This window comes from Calypte anna, chromosome 5A (genome assembly GCF_003957555.1).
Source record: "Calypte anna isolate BGI_N300 chromosome 5A, bCalAnn1_v1.p, whole genome shotgun sequence".
NCBI classification, from domain to species: domain Eukaryota; kingdom Metazoa; phylum Chordata; class Aves; order Apodiformes; family Trochilidae; genus Calypte; species Calypte anna.
In genome coordinates, this window is record NC_044251.1 from 38,295,359 (window position 1) to 38,310,936 (window position 15,578).

Here is a 15,578-nt window from a genome sequence, read left to right on the forward strand (position 1 = left end):
TTGATAGCGGCTCACACCCACTTCTTGATGATCAGAGGCACCTGGTCGCTCTGTTCCACTACACTGGCTGATGTCTGTGCTGCCTGCTTTCCACTGCTGTAACAGCTACAGCCCCAGTGCCTGTTGAGATCAGCCAAGGAGCTCAGCTCAGCACCAGAGCTGCCTCTTCCCTCTTGCTGCATTTGGGTTTTTTTGTATGGTGACTCTGGTGATTAATAATAAATGGGTGAGCCTCCAGATCTGCTTGTGAAGCATTACACAGCCACAGTTTAAGCACTAGGAGAATGAAATGGTCCCAAATCCTGCAGGAGTAACCCATGATGGGATTCCAGGTTTTGGGTGCCCCCTCGCACAGCTGCTTTGCTGCTGCAAGCCATGAGCTTGCTAGGTCTGTGGGATAAGTCCCAGTGACTTCAGTGGGGCTGGGTGGGGGGAAGGACAAGTTGCTACCCAGTACCATGTCCAGCTCCCTCCCTGTCCCCAGTTTGCAAAGGATCAATGGGTTTCTAATGCTGGCAGCACACTGCCTGGGTCTTGTAGCATCTACAGTCACACCAACTGAAGTGCTTGGGGAACAGCTCTGCATTTCTAGATATTTTGTGTCCTGGGAAATCAACGTGATGAGACAGACTATAGATCCCTCTCAGTAGCATAAAAAAGGATGAGTTGCAGGGGAAATCAATGAGAAAGTAGCACAGACCTCAGGGCACAACACCAGGGACTACACTGGTCTGGCTGGGGAGTGATGGATGAGCTGCTCAGGCAAGAAGACCCCAGGAGGCTGTGACTGAAGCCAGAGGAGATTTAAGAAGGAGAAGGTCAAAGGTGAAGGGAACGTTGGATCTGTGCTGGATTCACTCCCTAAGAGACCCATCCAGCTCTGCCAGAAAGAAGTCAGGTGGTGACACCAACATTTCCTGGGAAGCTGTCCTGCTCCTGTCCCCATCACTGTTGGCATCACCTGTGCTCAGCTCCACACACCTGAGTTTTGGGCTGAGCCTTAAAGCCAGGCTCTTCTAGTGTAAGCTGGAATAGCTACAACTGAAGGACAATCTGTGGTTTTTTTTCTCCAGGGATCATTGTGCTCATATTGCCACCCCAGCTGCTGAGGCCATGCTGGTGTTTGGTGCCCAGGCAGCAGTCAAGCCCTGAAGCCATTTGGAACAGCACAACACTGCCCACAGGCTTCTGGGGTGATGGTGGAGGGTGAGCTGGATGCAGCAATGATTCAGCACAGAAAGCAAATTCTCTCTGAGAGGAGCTTTTTGTTATTTGTGCTATTTCTTGACTTGCTGGCACTGAATTTCTCCAGGTGCATCTGGTTTCAAAAAGGCATCCACTGGCAGAAACCCACAAACTGACTGGGGACCAGTATCCAAAAGACTTGGGATCCTAAATTTTATGCATCTATTATTCTTGCCTTTATAAACTATTTCCAATCTTATCTTTTCCATAAATAGTCAGAGTCAGCCCAGAACCTAACAAGGAAGCATCTAAAAGGACTGAAAAAAGCCTTTTTCTAAAGCTTTGCTCTGACAAGAAGATTGTGCCTTCTCTCAGAGGGTTTTATTTTGTGCACCAAAGAGTTAAAGGTGTCTGCAAACCTCAGTGCTTCATATGTTGCCTGCTTCCCCTCCAGACATGGTAAGGAGAAGCTGAAAGTTGGAGCAGGGGTGGCTTTGGGGAGGTCACTTAGGAAACCACACTCATCAGCTCTCAGGGTTGAAATCAGGAGTGGAATTACTTAGCACTGTCCTTCCACATCTGGAGGAACATCCCTGTTTTTCCCAGGAGCCAGAGCAAGCCTAGCTGAAGGCAGGAGGAATCTCTCCACCTGCTTCTGCCAGCAGTACTGATGGCTTAAACACTTAGATTTATACTGTGGGGCTTGACCAGAGGGCTTTGCTGAAGTGTGCACACTCAGAACAGAAGGAAATTGTACCAAGGATGGGGCTGCTCAGTGCTGGGCTGGCTCCTGGGTGAGGCTGTCAGGTAGCAGAAGGCTAATTCTGCCCAGCCCACCAAAGGGCAGCTGGGGAGATGCTGCTGCTGCAGCTGGTGAGGAACAGCTCCTGGAGGAGTCCTGTGAATTAAAAAGCCTTGGGGCCATAGATGTGGACAAAAGGGAGACCTTAGTGTTCTCTACAGCTACCTGAAACAAGGTTGTAGCGAGGTGGGTGTCAGACTCTTCTCCCAAGTGACAAGTGATAGGACAAGAGGCATGGCCTCGAGTTGTGGTTTAGATTGGATGTTAAGAACAATTTCTTCCCTAAAAGGTTTGTCAGGCCCTGGCCCAGGCTGCCCAGGGCAGTGGTGGAGTCCCCATGCCTGGAGGGGTTTAAAAGATGTGTATATGTGGTGCTGGGGGACATAATTTAGGGGTTGACTTGGCAGTGCTGGACTTGAACTTAAAGTTATTTTTTCCAACCCAAACAATTCTACGATTCTAAAGGCAGCAAGGTAAATTTTTTCTTAACTCTCTCACCCAGCAGTTCCCTCACAACCACATAAAAGCAATTTGCTCACCTGACCCAGTAACCTACTCTACACTAAGCTCAGCATCAGGGGACAGAAATGCTCTGAGTAACCAGGTCACTTATTTCTCCAGTGAAAACCAATGTGGCACTCGTGCCCCTCCCTGACCCCTGCCCGTGGCTGCTGTGCTCAGTCTGGTGCATTTTACAGAACATTTGGTAATGTACTGTCCCTGAGGTCATGGCAAGATTTGAATAAAGCATCTGAATTGTGGATTCCTTCCAGAAAACGTAATGAAGCTCAGGCAGAGAAGAAACCAGCAGCGAAGCCACGTGTTGTCACCTCAGGCTATTTGACTCCATGAGTTCTGATGGAGAGCATTATAATTACCCCTCCTTAACTACACTGGAAAAAAAATTAAATATAAAATTCAGCATTCTGGCTGTTTCAGGACCAGAGAGCACTGTGCTTTTCACACCACAGCAGAGGTGGGACAGAGGAAAGAAGGGGAAAGATTGGTTTTATACATACAGTCCAGAAAGTACCAGCAGATGGGGGTGCTGCCTCTCCTGAGGCTTTGCTGGGGCTCCCTGGCTCACCTGTCCATAAGCATCAAGCCGAGTTTGAGGCTAAAAAGTATAAATTGCTCAGAGGTTGGAGGTCAGACCACCCCTGATTAAAACAGAGACCTCTCCTTTTCACATGCCTAAGCCAGGCAGGACCCTGAGCAACACCAGGGAGAGCTCAGGGAGAGGTGTCAGAAAGATTTGCTCACAGCCTCCCTCCTGAACTTCATGTTGTGGCTTGGACTCTCTCATCCTCCCCAAAAGCAAAGCTTAAAGGTCGTGTTCACCCCCCAGCACAGGCTGGTACAAAAATACCCAAGTGCATTTGTCACCTTTTACTGCTCCTCTGGTCTCTGCATGGAAGGACAAACCTGGTCCTGGGTGGCTCCAGCAGTGCCAGCCCTGCTCAAGGGCCACAGGAGCAGTGATGGGGCTGCATGAGAACAGGATGTCAGAAAGGTGTAGTTTTATCCTAAAAACAGCTTCTTGAGCTGTAGTGGGATGAGCCTTTCTTGCTCCTGAGGCTCGACAAGCTGCTGACCTCTGCACTACCTCGCACCAGAGTGAGCTGAGCTCTGTGGGTGTGTGTCCCACCTTTATTGGCTCCCTGGTAATAGGGGGCCTGCCCTAACCAGGCACAGGTGGACTCACACCCACTCTTTGGCAACTTGAGGCACCTGGTTTATCTTGTTTCTCTACATTGAGCTGTGACACTGCCACCAGCATAAGGGATGTACAGGACCAGGTCCCAGCCACAGGGTGTGTGGGAGAAGGATTGGCATCATCCTCACTTTGCTTCCCCCTTGCTGAGGTTCTTCAGGAGGGATATCAAAGCCTGGCAGTTCCATCAGTCCTGTTGTACCCTCCCTGGGTGGGAAATTAATATTTACTGTTTAAAAATGAGGCCATGAGGTCAAAACCTGAGGGCTGTTCCCACCTGCTGGGGAGGAAAGACCTTGCCCCAAACACACCAGGTACCCAGCAAGCTCCCACCCACCTTGCACCCACCTCTGGTGGGGCTGGGGACCCCCTGCACCCCCATCAAGCCACATCTGTCCTACCTGCCAGGCTGGGGCTTGCCTGCAAGGTTGTGTCTCACCTCTTCTGGACTCTTCTCAGCAGGTTTGGCCCATTGAGGACACCCTCCTCTTCATGGCTTCACCTGGAGGGAGCAACCAGGATTTGGGGCACAGAGGCCTTTTTCTAGGTGAAAACTCAGCTGGCCAGTCCTCTGGTGGGCATGAGCTCCTGGTGACATGGCCTCACCCAGCAAAACCATGCTGGTACAGAACAGCAACCATCCCAAACTCCTTTCCTGTGGGATGACAAATGCTGTAGCTCAATTTTCTCTTTTTAACCCACTCTATGCCAGCCCTGCGGAAGGGTTTGCAGGATGGGAAGCTTGCACATTACTAGGTTCCCACCCCAACCCTTCAAATATCTTGAATAAAAAGCTCTTTATTGATTTCTTAACAAGCTCTCGCTTTATTTATTTCTTGCCCTCTCCTTGCTCACATACTGCCACCCCATCCCTGTCCTGGGGACTGCCCTGTGTCAGGACACACTAGGATGGCCCAGGTAACCTGCAAGCTGCCATCAACTGGAATTTCAGGTCCTCTTCAGGTCTGGCCAGTTTGCCCACACCTGATTATGGCTGCACTGGGGACATGAGGATTTGTGAAGGGAAGAGCAGCTGAAGCCATCTCCCTTTTGCTCAGATTCTTTTGCTACACAGCCTGGGGCTGCTTTCAGATGTGGCATCACCAGCCCACCCCACCACTGGACACTGAGATGGTACCTGTGTCCTTCATCACCTCGTCACCCTCCCTGCCAGCCCAAATCTGAGCAATGCTGGGTCATAAATATCTCCCTTGTAGGAAATATGATCCATGGGATGGAAACAGGAGAAAGCTGCCATGTCTGCCAGCTGTGATGCTGGATGAGCTGGCACCAGAAGAAGGGAGACCTGTAAAGCCCCATCAGGGATGTGTTAGATGCCCCTTCTGTTCTGGCTTGGTGCTGGCTTTACTGGTTATACTGGAGAAAACTCTGATCCAAGGGAAAGACGATGGAGACACTCCCACTCCTACAGAAAGTGGGTCCTGAGGGTGTTGGGTGCTGCAAAAGTCACCCAGCACAAGGAGAATTGGAAAAAGAAGAAAAACAGATGGGAAAGTGGGGGGGAAGGCAGTGGTGAGGGTGAAACCCAGAGGGGAGAAACACAGCCCAGGGGGTTCCCAATTGCCCCAGCAACACCTGCAAATACACCAGGAAAAGGGCAGCACACAGAGGGGCTCTTCTTCAGCCCCATTTTTTTTTCACCCACAAATAAGTCGTGGCTCTCCCACGTACACTCACCAAAATCATTTTTTCTTTATTGCATATTGCCATCTTAGAAAATGTACAGTCTGGTAACATTACACAGCATCTCCTGCTAGCTACAACTACTAACATCCTTGCACCTAACAAACTACCTTGGTCACTACTAAGCTAATAAAGTCCAAGACACATAATTCAGTTTACAAATTATTATGGATTTTTTTTTTTTTAAATTTTGGCATTATTAAAAAAAAAAAAAAAAAAGAATCATCTTGAAAATACACACCCAAGAGAAAAGAGTGGCTACTTACACCAGCACCAATCTAAAAGTAGTTTTCAACAATGGCACATGGAATTACCTGCACACAGCCTTTGTATTTATTTATAGAGATAGAATATTTTTCTTTTTCTCTTTTTTTCTTTTTTTTTTTTTTTTTTTGAAAGAAAACAAAGAAATGGCAAACTCAGCCTGACAGCGAGGCTGTTGTAAAACAGTTAAAATAAAATTAAAACAAAACAAAACAAAACAAACAGGTTTGGAAGGGCAAGAGGAAATCTGTCAGGAAAGGTCCTGATGTGGCACTGGGGTCGTGGAGGCAGGAGCTGGGGGTGGGTTCTGGCAGCCAAGCCCCCCACCCAGGGACCCCGGGAGGCAATCACTGTCCCCAACTCCCAACACCTTTTGAATTAAACACAAGTGACCAACCATTCCTTAAACCATCAGAGGCCAGAGGTTTCTTCTTTTTAACCTTTTTCTTTTTTCCTTCTCTTTTTTTTTTTTTTCAATATATTTTAAATTCCCCCCCAAAGTCCATTCCCTCAATTGTATCAGCCCCATTTTTTTTCAGCCATAAATAAAAAATATAAATAGAGGCACTTTAGTTAAGGAATAGTATTATCATTACCTTTTATCTTTATTTCCCCCTCCTTCTTAAAGCAAAGTGCTTAACTCCACCTTTGAACATAAGCTGCAGGTTTTGCAGCTGCTTAGGTATGAGGTGCTGGGCTTCTTTTTGCACTTACCTGCTTTATTTATTACTGTTTTAAATGCTACTCAGAAAGTCTTTTTTTTTTTTCTTTTTCCTTTTTTTTTTTTTTTTATCTACAGTGCGTCAAAAGTTGCAATGAAGAAAAGAACAAAATGGTAAAACCACAGCTCTTGACAACTCTGGTTAGAGAGATTTCACAGCTTTCACTCAGCACACAGACCCCGTGGCCTTCAGGTGCTTAGAACCATTTTTTGTTTTTTTTATACAAATTAGTTTAAACAGCACTTTTGCTATACAGTACATATAGTTAACTGACATCCCATACCCCACCAGTAATACCGATTATCTGACAAAAAAAAAAACAAAAAAACCCAACCCAAAACAACAAACCAACCTTATTTCAAATAGTGTTAATATCTAGTGCAACAGGGACAAACTCATCTCTCCACAGGAAAAAGAACAAACAAACAAAAAGAACCCAAAGGGATCACAAAAGTATTGGTGGTATAAAAAGGTTTTGTTTTGTTTTGCTTAAAAAAAACACACCACAAATAAATAAAAAGTAAAAAGTAACAGTCCTCTATATACTCAGCATAATTTAAGAATAGAAATGTTAATATGTTAACGGTGGTTACTTTTTATTCTCCAATTCTTAATTTTCTAAACCTTTAAATTATAACTCCCTGAGAGCTTTGAATTATTTTTATTTATTTAAAATTTTTTCTGTATTTTTTTCTTTTTTTTCTTTTTTTTTTTTTTTTTTTGGACTGACATTTGACAGGTAGTTCTGCTAACAAATTTGCAATGACAACGAACAGCAAACCAGTTGACCTGGCATGAGAGACAAGCACTTCTTGGCATCGCTGCTTCCGTCTGTCTGGTAAAGGAAAAAGAAAAGAAGGTGGGTGAAAGCCGGGGGGGTTTGCACCAGCCCCTTCGTACATCAGAGACCCTCGGGCCTGACCCACCTGTACAGAGGATACAGTTTGTCCCATTGAACAGAAAGCAAGAATAAAAATGACAACACAAAACTTTTTATGCTCTTCGTCCCCTCCGCGAACCGACCTCTCCCACCTTCTTGGGTCAGAAAACGTTTGAGAAGTATAAATACATCTGTGCGGCGTTAGAGCGAGAAGCACTTTGGGGTAAACTTATTTTTTTCCTTTAGCAAGGTGGTGGTAAGAGGAGCAAAGAGCGTTTCCCAAGGACGACAGGAGGAGCATCACCAGGAGCGCCCACAGCGCCCAGCTCAGGATCCAGCGCGAGAGCACGGGCGTGAGGTTTTTGGAATAACCATGACAAGAAAAAAAAAACAAACAACAAACCCAACACATTAAAGTTCAGTCAACTTTGTTTTTTCTTTTTTTTTTTTTTTGTCTTATCCTCTTTAAACTGCTCGGCTTGTGCGCAAGGCATCCCCTGCAGGCAGCCCTGGGAAGGTGTCCCAGCAGGAGAGCGGTGGGGAGCGGTGTCCCATCGCCTTTTGGGGACCACGGGGACCACCAGTGTCTCTGGGTTGGGTCTTCTCTTGCTCCGTGGCATTGTGCTTGTGCATGGGGAGGGAGAACAGCTTTTTGGAGGGGGTCAGAGGTGGTGCTGGTGCCCATCCAGGTGAGCCACCCACCCACCTTCACCCGTGCCTCCTGACCCGGCTATATACACAGTATATACACACACACTCGTGGGGAGAAGGAGCGTGCCACCTCGAGGGAGTACAAGGGGAACAACCCTCCCTCCTCGGCCACTTCAGAAAGATTAAACCCACGTTTTGTGTGGAGTTTTTTGTCTATTTTTTTTTGGTGGGTTTTTTTTGTTTGTTTTGTTTTGTTGGTGGTGGTTTCTGTTGCTGTTTGTTGCTTGTTTTTTTTCTCAGAAGTTGAGCTTGGTGACGGGCCTCTCGCGGCTGCCGTCGGCCAGCTGGTTGGTGATGCGCTTGCGGTTGCGCTTCAGCTTGGAGAGGTCCTTGTCAAAGACTTCGCCCGAGCGCAGGGCCGAGACCAGGTCGTCGAACTCCCCGCCTTCCTCCCCGCTCTCCTTCGCCTTCCTCGCCTTCCGTTCCCGCTCCCGCTGCTCCTTCAGCTACGACGGAGGGAAAGGAGACATCTTACTCTCCTGACACCCATTGTGGGGTTGCCCAACCCACACACAAGCACAAGTCCTATGAGGAGAGGCTGAGGGAGCTGGGGGTGTTCAGCCTGGAGAAGAGGAGGCTCAGGGGAGACCTCATCACTTTCTACAACTCCCTGAAAGGAGGTTGGAGCCAGGGGGGGGTTGGGCTCTTTTCCCAGGCAACTCTCAGCAAGACAAGAGGGCAGGGTCTCAAGTTGTGCCAGGGGAGGTTTAGGTTGGAGATTAGAATGAATTTCTTTCTGGAGAGGGTGATCAGGCATTGGAATGGGCTGCCCAGGGAAGTAGTGGATTCTCCGTGTCTGGAGATATTTCAAAAGAGACTGGATGTGGCACTCAGTGCCATGGGCTGGGAACTGCACCGATAGTGGATCAAAGGTTGGACTTGATGATCTCTGAGGTTCCTTCCAACCCAGCCAATTCTATGATTCTATGACCCCCAAACCCGTGAAACAAGAGCGGTTTCCCTCCCCAGCCGGGTGCCTGGCATGTGAGAGCTCAGCAGGGTTGTTGGTACAACCCATGGGATAAAGTCCATGGCAGCTCCATGGCTGCTGCTGGTGGGGTCACAGCAGCTCACGGGCAGCACCTCCTGTGCTCTGTGGTTTAGCTCCAAGACCTCACTAGCTCAAGGTCATTAGTTAATTAAGCAATCAACAGGGAAAAGCAGGTGGGTCTAAGAGCATGGAAGCTCCTTGCCCAGCCTCCAGTGCTCCCCATAGGGACAGTGTGGCACACTTGCCATCCCTGGTGGCCCGGGGTTGCTGCTAGACTTGCCCTCTCACCTGTGCCTCCATGCGTGCCCGGCGCTCTTCCTCCTCCTTCCTCCTCCTCATGTTCTCGTTCTCTTGCTTGGCCTCCGTCACAGCTTGAAGGAACTGGTCAAAGATGCCAAAGAACTCATCGGGCTGCATTTTGTCCGTATCTTCTCCAAAGTGCTTCACAGCCTTGGAAAACTGTGAGAGAGAAGACAGAGGACCCTCAGTCTGGGAGATATCCACCACTCCAACAAACACCCCCCCCACCATGAGAAGCCTTCAACCTGATGGATCCAAGAGGAGTATTTCCAGCAGCCATGGTGGAAAGCAGAGCTTTGCTTCATCAAGCCTTGACTTAAAAGTAAAATAAATCATCTGATGTTTTACCTGCTGACCTCTAAGAGCCAACCTGGATCACGCCTGAGCCCCCTCTCCTGAAATGCCCTCCACAAAACCCTTCTTTGCCTCTGGCTCTGCCCAACCTCCCCCTGCCCCAGCTCGACTTTATTAACTGAGCAGCAGTAAAAACAAGGAAGCAAAATATTGTGGGACCAAAGACTGAAGACATAAAACTAACAGTAAACACGGCAGGGGAAGGGATACTCACACTTTAAAGTTTTTCTTTGAAGTATTTTTGGGGTATTATTTATCATTGCCACATGCTCTGCTATTGAAACCAAATGTGTTGGTGAAACTTCTAAAGGACATTTCTGCCCAGGCTCAGGCACAGCCCTGGGTAGGGAAATAGGGAGTTTTCCAGCCTTTTTTTTTTTGCTGTTTGCACACCATTCATGTCAGGGAGTTGAATGAGGCCATAGCAAAGGTCAGGATAGGACACCAATGATCCACTGATGTATCCAGATCCCCAAGGAGCCCACGAGTTGTCCTTGGGACTGACATCCTTTGTTCTCACTCCCAATTTGAAGGAAACTCTTTGTGCACAGAAAGTTTGTTAAAATTGTGATGGGGTGTTCTGGAGATAAGCAAGGGCAGAAGAAAAGAAAACCAAAACCAAAGCACAAACAGATTTATTAGTTGCTTTGATTTTGCTGGGCAGACTGAGAGAAGCATTTTTAAAGCCTGCCTGTATGATTGAGTTTTATTTGCAGGGCTGCCCCAGGCTCTTCAAAAGACACCAAGGGCATTTTTATTTCTTTGTTTATTTAAGAAACTTGGCACTTCAAGATGCAGGGAGAAATCTGAGAGGTGCCACCCTATAAGTCAAAATAACTGCGGTTAGTCTTGTTGATTCTCATCAAGATACTGGATTCCCTGCCATGTTACAGGAGATTCTGGTGGGGGGAAAGGCTGAAAATGTTATCCTTGCAGGACAGAAAGCTTATAAAAGAGTGATGTTTCTGCTTCACTAAGAGAAAGCAGCACCATAGTTTGAATCTGGACATGTGTTTAAAAAGAAAAATGCTGGTGCACTTCACACAACCCATCCTGGTTGACAACCATGGGAACAGCCGTGTATTGCTTCAGAGTGCCCTTTGCTGGGCTCTGAGGACCATGACCAGACCTTCTCCTCCAGATCTAGCCAAGTCAGCAGAAGATGATACAGTTTGCAGAGCATCTGTCACCATTTCCACAGTCCTAACCCACTGCAGGTAAGATCTGCCTGGTTGCTATCAGCAGGGTGGCTTGGGTTAGCTGTGACCTCAAGTAGGCAATGGTCAATCATAAAGCCCAAGGATGAGTGGATGGTCTGAAGGACAGTACCACTTGGACACTGGTATAACCAGGGATAAAGAAGTGGTGACACTTGGTAATTTCTGTCTTTGGAGAGGTAGCTCATGCAGTGGCACGAGGAAGGGACCTCTGGAGCAGCCTGTGCTGGACTATCTCCCTGTCACCTTGATCAAGACGAAGGCCAAGCTATGGAGGCAATACTGGAGGACTGCTCTTGGAGGAAACAGAAACCAGCAGAGGGACCTCTGCTGAAAAAGGGGAAGCAAAAAGTGCTGGGGAACCACAGATGTCAGCCAGTGGCCACCCTGTTGCTGTGATTTAAACCAGCCTGGTAGGGAGAAGAGGACAACGTGGTGAGAGGCTGCAAAGCCCTCACCAAGGCATTACCATTTAAGTGAACCATTTAAGCGGCTTCTCTAACCCAGTAAGAAGGTGACTTCAATTCATGCCAGTGAGCTCCACTCTGGAGAGAAGTGCTGGGCAGGTCTCAGATTGAATTATGCTTGGCTGTTATTTTGCCCTACAGCAGTGGGGTCACTCCAGCAGCTTGGGTTCTCTCTGATATCAACCTCTGTGTGACTTCATGTCCCACCTGAACACCTGGCTGCATTTTTTCTTCCTCTCCTATCACCAGATAGAGCAGCCTGCTTTCTTGCCACCTTCAGCCTTAATGGGCCAAGATGCCCCAGCTGCCACACTCCTGACTCTAAAGCCACCAAAACTGGGATGTTTCCATTTAAGACATGGAAAGCAAAGCAAGCCCTCTAGGCTTGAGTGAAAACTTCACCAAAACTCAGATCCTCACAAATGACTCATCATGACACAACTCTCCCATGGCTGTCCCCTGCCCTTCCCTTCCACAGGACAGGCAGGGATCTCCTGGCTTTCTAAAGCACATCTTGCTTTCCATTAGGAGTTTGTTGGTCTGACCTGCCATCCCGACATGTTGAGTTGTGGAGCAGGAATAAGGCCCAAGGGACAGACAGGGATGTACCCACCCAAACATGAAGAGCAGCTCAGCACCTCTCTCATGTCAGGGTCTCAGCAAGACACTCATGATCTATTGGGGAGGTATCTGAGATGTTAACACATAGCACATGCTCTGGGAAAGCCAGGATCATCCCTTCCCTGTTGGCTGGAGGAAGGACTGAAACACTGCCCAGATCTCCAGGGTGTTGGTAATCTTACCAGCTCTTTTGCTTCCAACAGAAGATCTTCAACATCTGAGAAGCTGAAGCTGGCCAGTGTGATGAATTGGCTGACGACAGACACAAACTTGTCACCTGTTTGCTGAACCTGAGACTTCTGGAAGTCCAGCTCCTTTGGGGGAAAAAAGAAAAAAAGGTAAATCTGGTCAGGTGCTGTCTGATGAGGGACACAAACACCATAGGCTGCTGCTGATGCCATTGGGTGTGTGCCTGCATTGGTGCCACCAGTACGGGCTGCTCCCTCCTGCTCAGCATCAGACCATAGATAACCCTGATTTCCAGCACCATGCCTGCACTACACTTTTAAGGCAAAATCCTGTAGGAGAGATGGTGGAAGCAGCATAATTTAGCAAGACAGGGAGTCCTTTGGGATGGCTCCACCATTTCAACACCACTCCAGCTGGGCTGCAGAAGCGTTCCTCAGCCCAGCCCTCTGTGGTTTCACAGCCAAAGGAAGATCCCTCAGCACATCACAAGTCCCCCGTGGACATCATCACCAGACTTGCTCAACCTCTCTTGGCATATTAGACATAAACCACGCACGTGCTTAACCACACATGGGTAACATTGGGGCCAGAACAGCCCTGAGAGGACAGGCACACGTGCAGGGTGGGAAGGAAAGACAAACAGATCTCCAGGATGTGAGATAAAAGCAGCTTTGCTGGGAGCTCCCTTGCCTGCCTCCCTGAGGAGGGATGCCGTGGTGCTCAGAGCCAGGCTGGGCTATATTTAATTTAAATAATACTTACAGTCTCCACTGCTCGCAGGCCACTCCTCAGAGTGTTGATTTCTTTCTCCAGCTCGGTCATGCTGTGGGAAATGGCAGCACGTTAATTTTCAGCCTTCTCCAACAAATTCTACAACTCTCTGACAAACTCAACCCTGTTTTTTCCACTGAAAAGACCCTGGTGCTGCAGACATTGCCTCCTGTTCGCAGAGCAGCCCATCCCATGCAGTAAGTCGGGCTGACAGCTTCAAAGCTGGGCCAGATGCCCATCGCAAAGGAGCTGCAGTTGCTTGTTTTCAAGCAAAGCATTTTTCTGTATTTTTAATCAAGGGGATTAAAAATCCCCTCAAGCTGCTGCAAACTCTGTCCATATCTACTATTCCTTCTCTCAAAGGTGCCATTCCAAGCCCTTCTGGAGTTCCAGGAGAGCCACTAAAATTCTCAGAGGGCTGGAGCATCTCCCCTGTGAAGGCAAGCTGAAGGCTCAGCAGCCTTCAGACCTCTCCAAGAAAAAGGGAAGCTCAGAAGAAGGCTTTGCTGGGCATGGACTTCTCTTCCCCTCTTGAGGGCCATAGAAGATGGCCTTGTTGTCCCACTGCCCAGCAGCCAATTTTTCAGGGGACAGTTAGGTTCAGAGCATGGTTAGGTAAATGCCACACCAAGCACCCTCGGAGCAGCAAAAAAGGCTTCCATGAAGGGAGACAACCCAAATATAGAGAAACAAAAATAAATCGTCATGTCTGGCTCTGACTGTGTTTACACAAGGCTCAAGCCCGCAGTGAGAGTCAAGTTCAAGTGCTTGTGAGTTTCTACCACTACATCTGAGCGGAAGCTTTCTCACAAAAACTCGATGACCACAGGCTTGATGCCTTTCCAGGGGTGTCTATCCTAGGGCTGGGGTCCCTGGAAAAGCTGACGTCGGGTCACAGGGCAAGCATTCCTGGCAGGTTTAGTCTGGGAAAACGCAGTTTTGGGAGCCCTGTGTTCCAGCAGTTCATTACCCATGGTGGGATTGACAGAGGCGGCAATTTCGCTTCACAGCTGCAGGGCTGAGGGGAATTCAGGGTTTTCCACAGCTTTAGAAACTTCTTGGTTTTGCTCTAGGTTGGACCAAGCCCAAATATTACATATGGTGTCCAGTTTAGAGTAAAATTATAAGGTTTAGAGGGAAAAAAAAAAAGAAACCCTCTGTGCAGACGGTTTCTTTCCCATACGTGTATCTGTACAACAGCTGGAGATACATGAGCATCAGAAACCCAGAGCCTCCACCAGTGAGGAGTGAGCCCCATTCACAGAATAATAGAATAATGTGGCCAAGAAGGCCAATGGCATCCTGGCCTGTATCCAGAACAGCGTGGCCAGAAGGTGCAAGGAAGTGATTCTGCCCCTGTACTCAGCCCTGGTGAGGCCACACCTCGAGTACTGTGTCCAGTTCTGGGCCCCTCAGCTCAGGAAGGAGATTGAGGTCCTGGAGCAGGTCCAAAGGAGGGCAACCAGGCTGGTGAAGGGACTCGAGCACAGACTCTATGAGGAGAGGCTGAGGGAGCTGGGGCTGTTCAGGCTGGAGAAGAGGAGGCTCAGGGGAGACCTCATCACTCTCTACAACTCCCTGAAAGGAGGTTGGAGCCGGGGGGGGTTGGGCTCTTTTCCCAGGCAACTCTCAGCAAGACAAGAGGGCAGGGTCTCAAGTTGTGTCAGGGGAACTTTAGGTTAGATATTAGAAAGAATTTCTTTATGGAGAGAGTGATTAAGCATTGGAATGGACTGCCCAGGGAAGTAGTGGATTCTCCTTCCCTGGAGATATTTAAAAAGAGACTGGATGTGACACTCAGTGCCATGGTCTAGCAACCGCAACGGTGGTTCAAGGGTTGGACTCGATGATCTCTGAGGTCCCTTCCAACCCAGCCAATTCTATGATTCTATGATTCTAATTCACAGAATCATTTTGTGACACATTTCAGACCAGCAAGTCCAACCCTTTAGCACACTGCTCCACCATGTTCTCAGATGATGACCATGAGTGCAGCCACCACACACACTCCCCCTCACATTCCAAGGTCTGTTGCTTTGTTTAATCCCTACAACTGACAATTATTTTACATTTTAAAGGCCAGGGTGCCTGCTTTGCACTTTACAGATCTCCCGTGGGGAAGTGACTATGGCTGCAAGAGCACTTTGAAACTTCAAAGACCCTCAAGCTGCTGCAAACTCTGTTCATATCTACTATTCCTTCTCTCAAAGGTGCCATTCCAGGCCTTTCTGGAGTTTCAGGAGAGCCACGAAAATTCTCAGAGGGCTGGAGCATCTCCCCTATGAAGTCAGGCTAAGAAAGTTGGGATTGTTCAGCCTGGAGAAAAGGAGGCTCCGAGATGATCTTAGAGCAACCTTCCAATGTCTGAAGGGGGCCTACAAGAAAGCTGGGGTAGGGCTTTTTACACAGGTGTGTAGTGAGAGGACAAGGGGAAATAGTTTAAAATGTGAAAAGAGGAGATTTAGGTTGGACATGAGGAAGAAATTCTTTTGCTGAGATGCTGGAACAGTTTGCCCAGGCAAGTTGTGGCTGCCCCGTCCCTGGAATTATTCAAGGCCAGGTTGGATGGGGCTTGGAGCAACCTGATCTAGTGGAAAGTGTCCCTGCTTATGCACGGGGGTTGGAAAGAGGTGATCTTGGAAGTCCCTTCCAACCCTAAACCATTCAATGATTCTCATGCAGACAG

General features: G+C 48.2%; 1 protein-coding gene across 2 annotated transcripts in view; it reads right to left on the reverse strand.

Moving 5' to 3' along the window:
* Window positions 1-5,390: 5,390 nt before the first annotated feature.
* The window catches only part of DAAM1 (dishevelled associated activator of morphogenesis 1), a 97,053-nt gene continuing 86,865 nt past the window's right edge, over window positions 5,391-15,578 (reverse strand). For both annotated transcript variants that reach the window (XM_030452115.1, XM_030452116.1), the window contains 4 exons: window positions 12,884-12,944; window positions 12,115-12,246; window positions 9,262-9,432; window positions 5,391-8,428 (listed from right to left, as the gene is read on the reverse strand). In XM_030452115.1, the coding sequence (XP_030307975.1) occupies window positions 8,219-8,428; window positions 9,262-9,432; window positions 12,115-12,246; window positions 12,884-12,944 (574 nt within the window). In that variant the 3' untranslated portion in view covers window positions 5,391-8,218. The remainder of the gene's footprint in view (window positions 8,429-9,261; window positions 9,433-12,114; window positions 12,247-12,883; window positions 12,945-15,578) is intronic.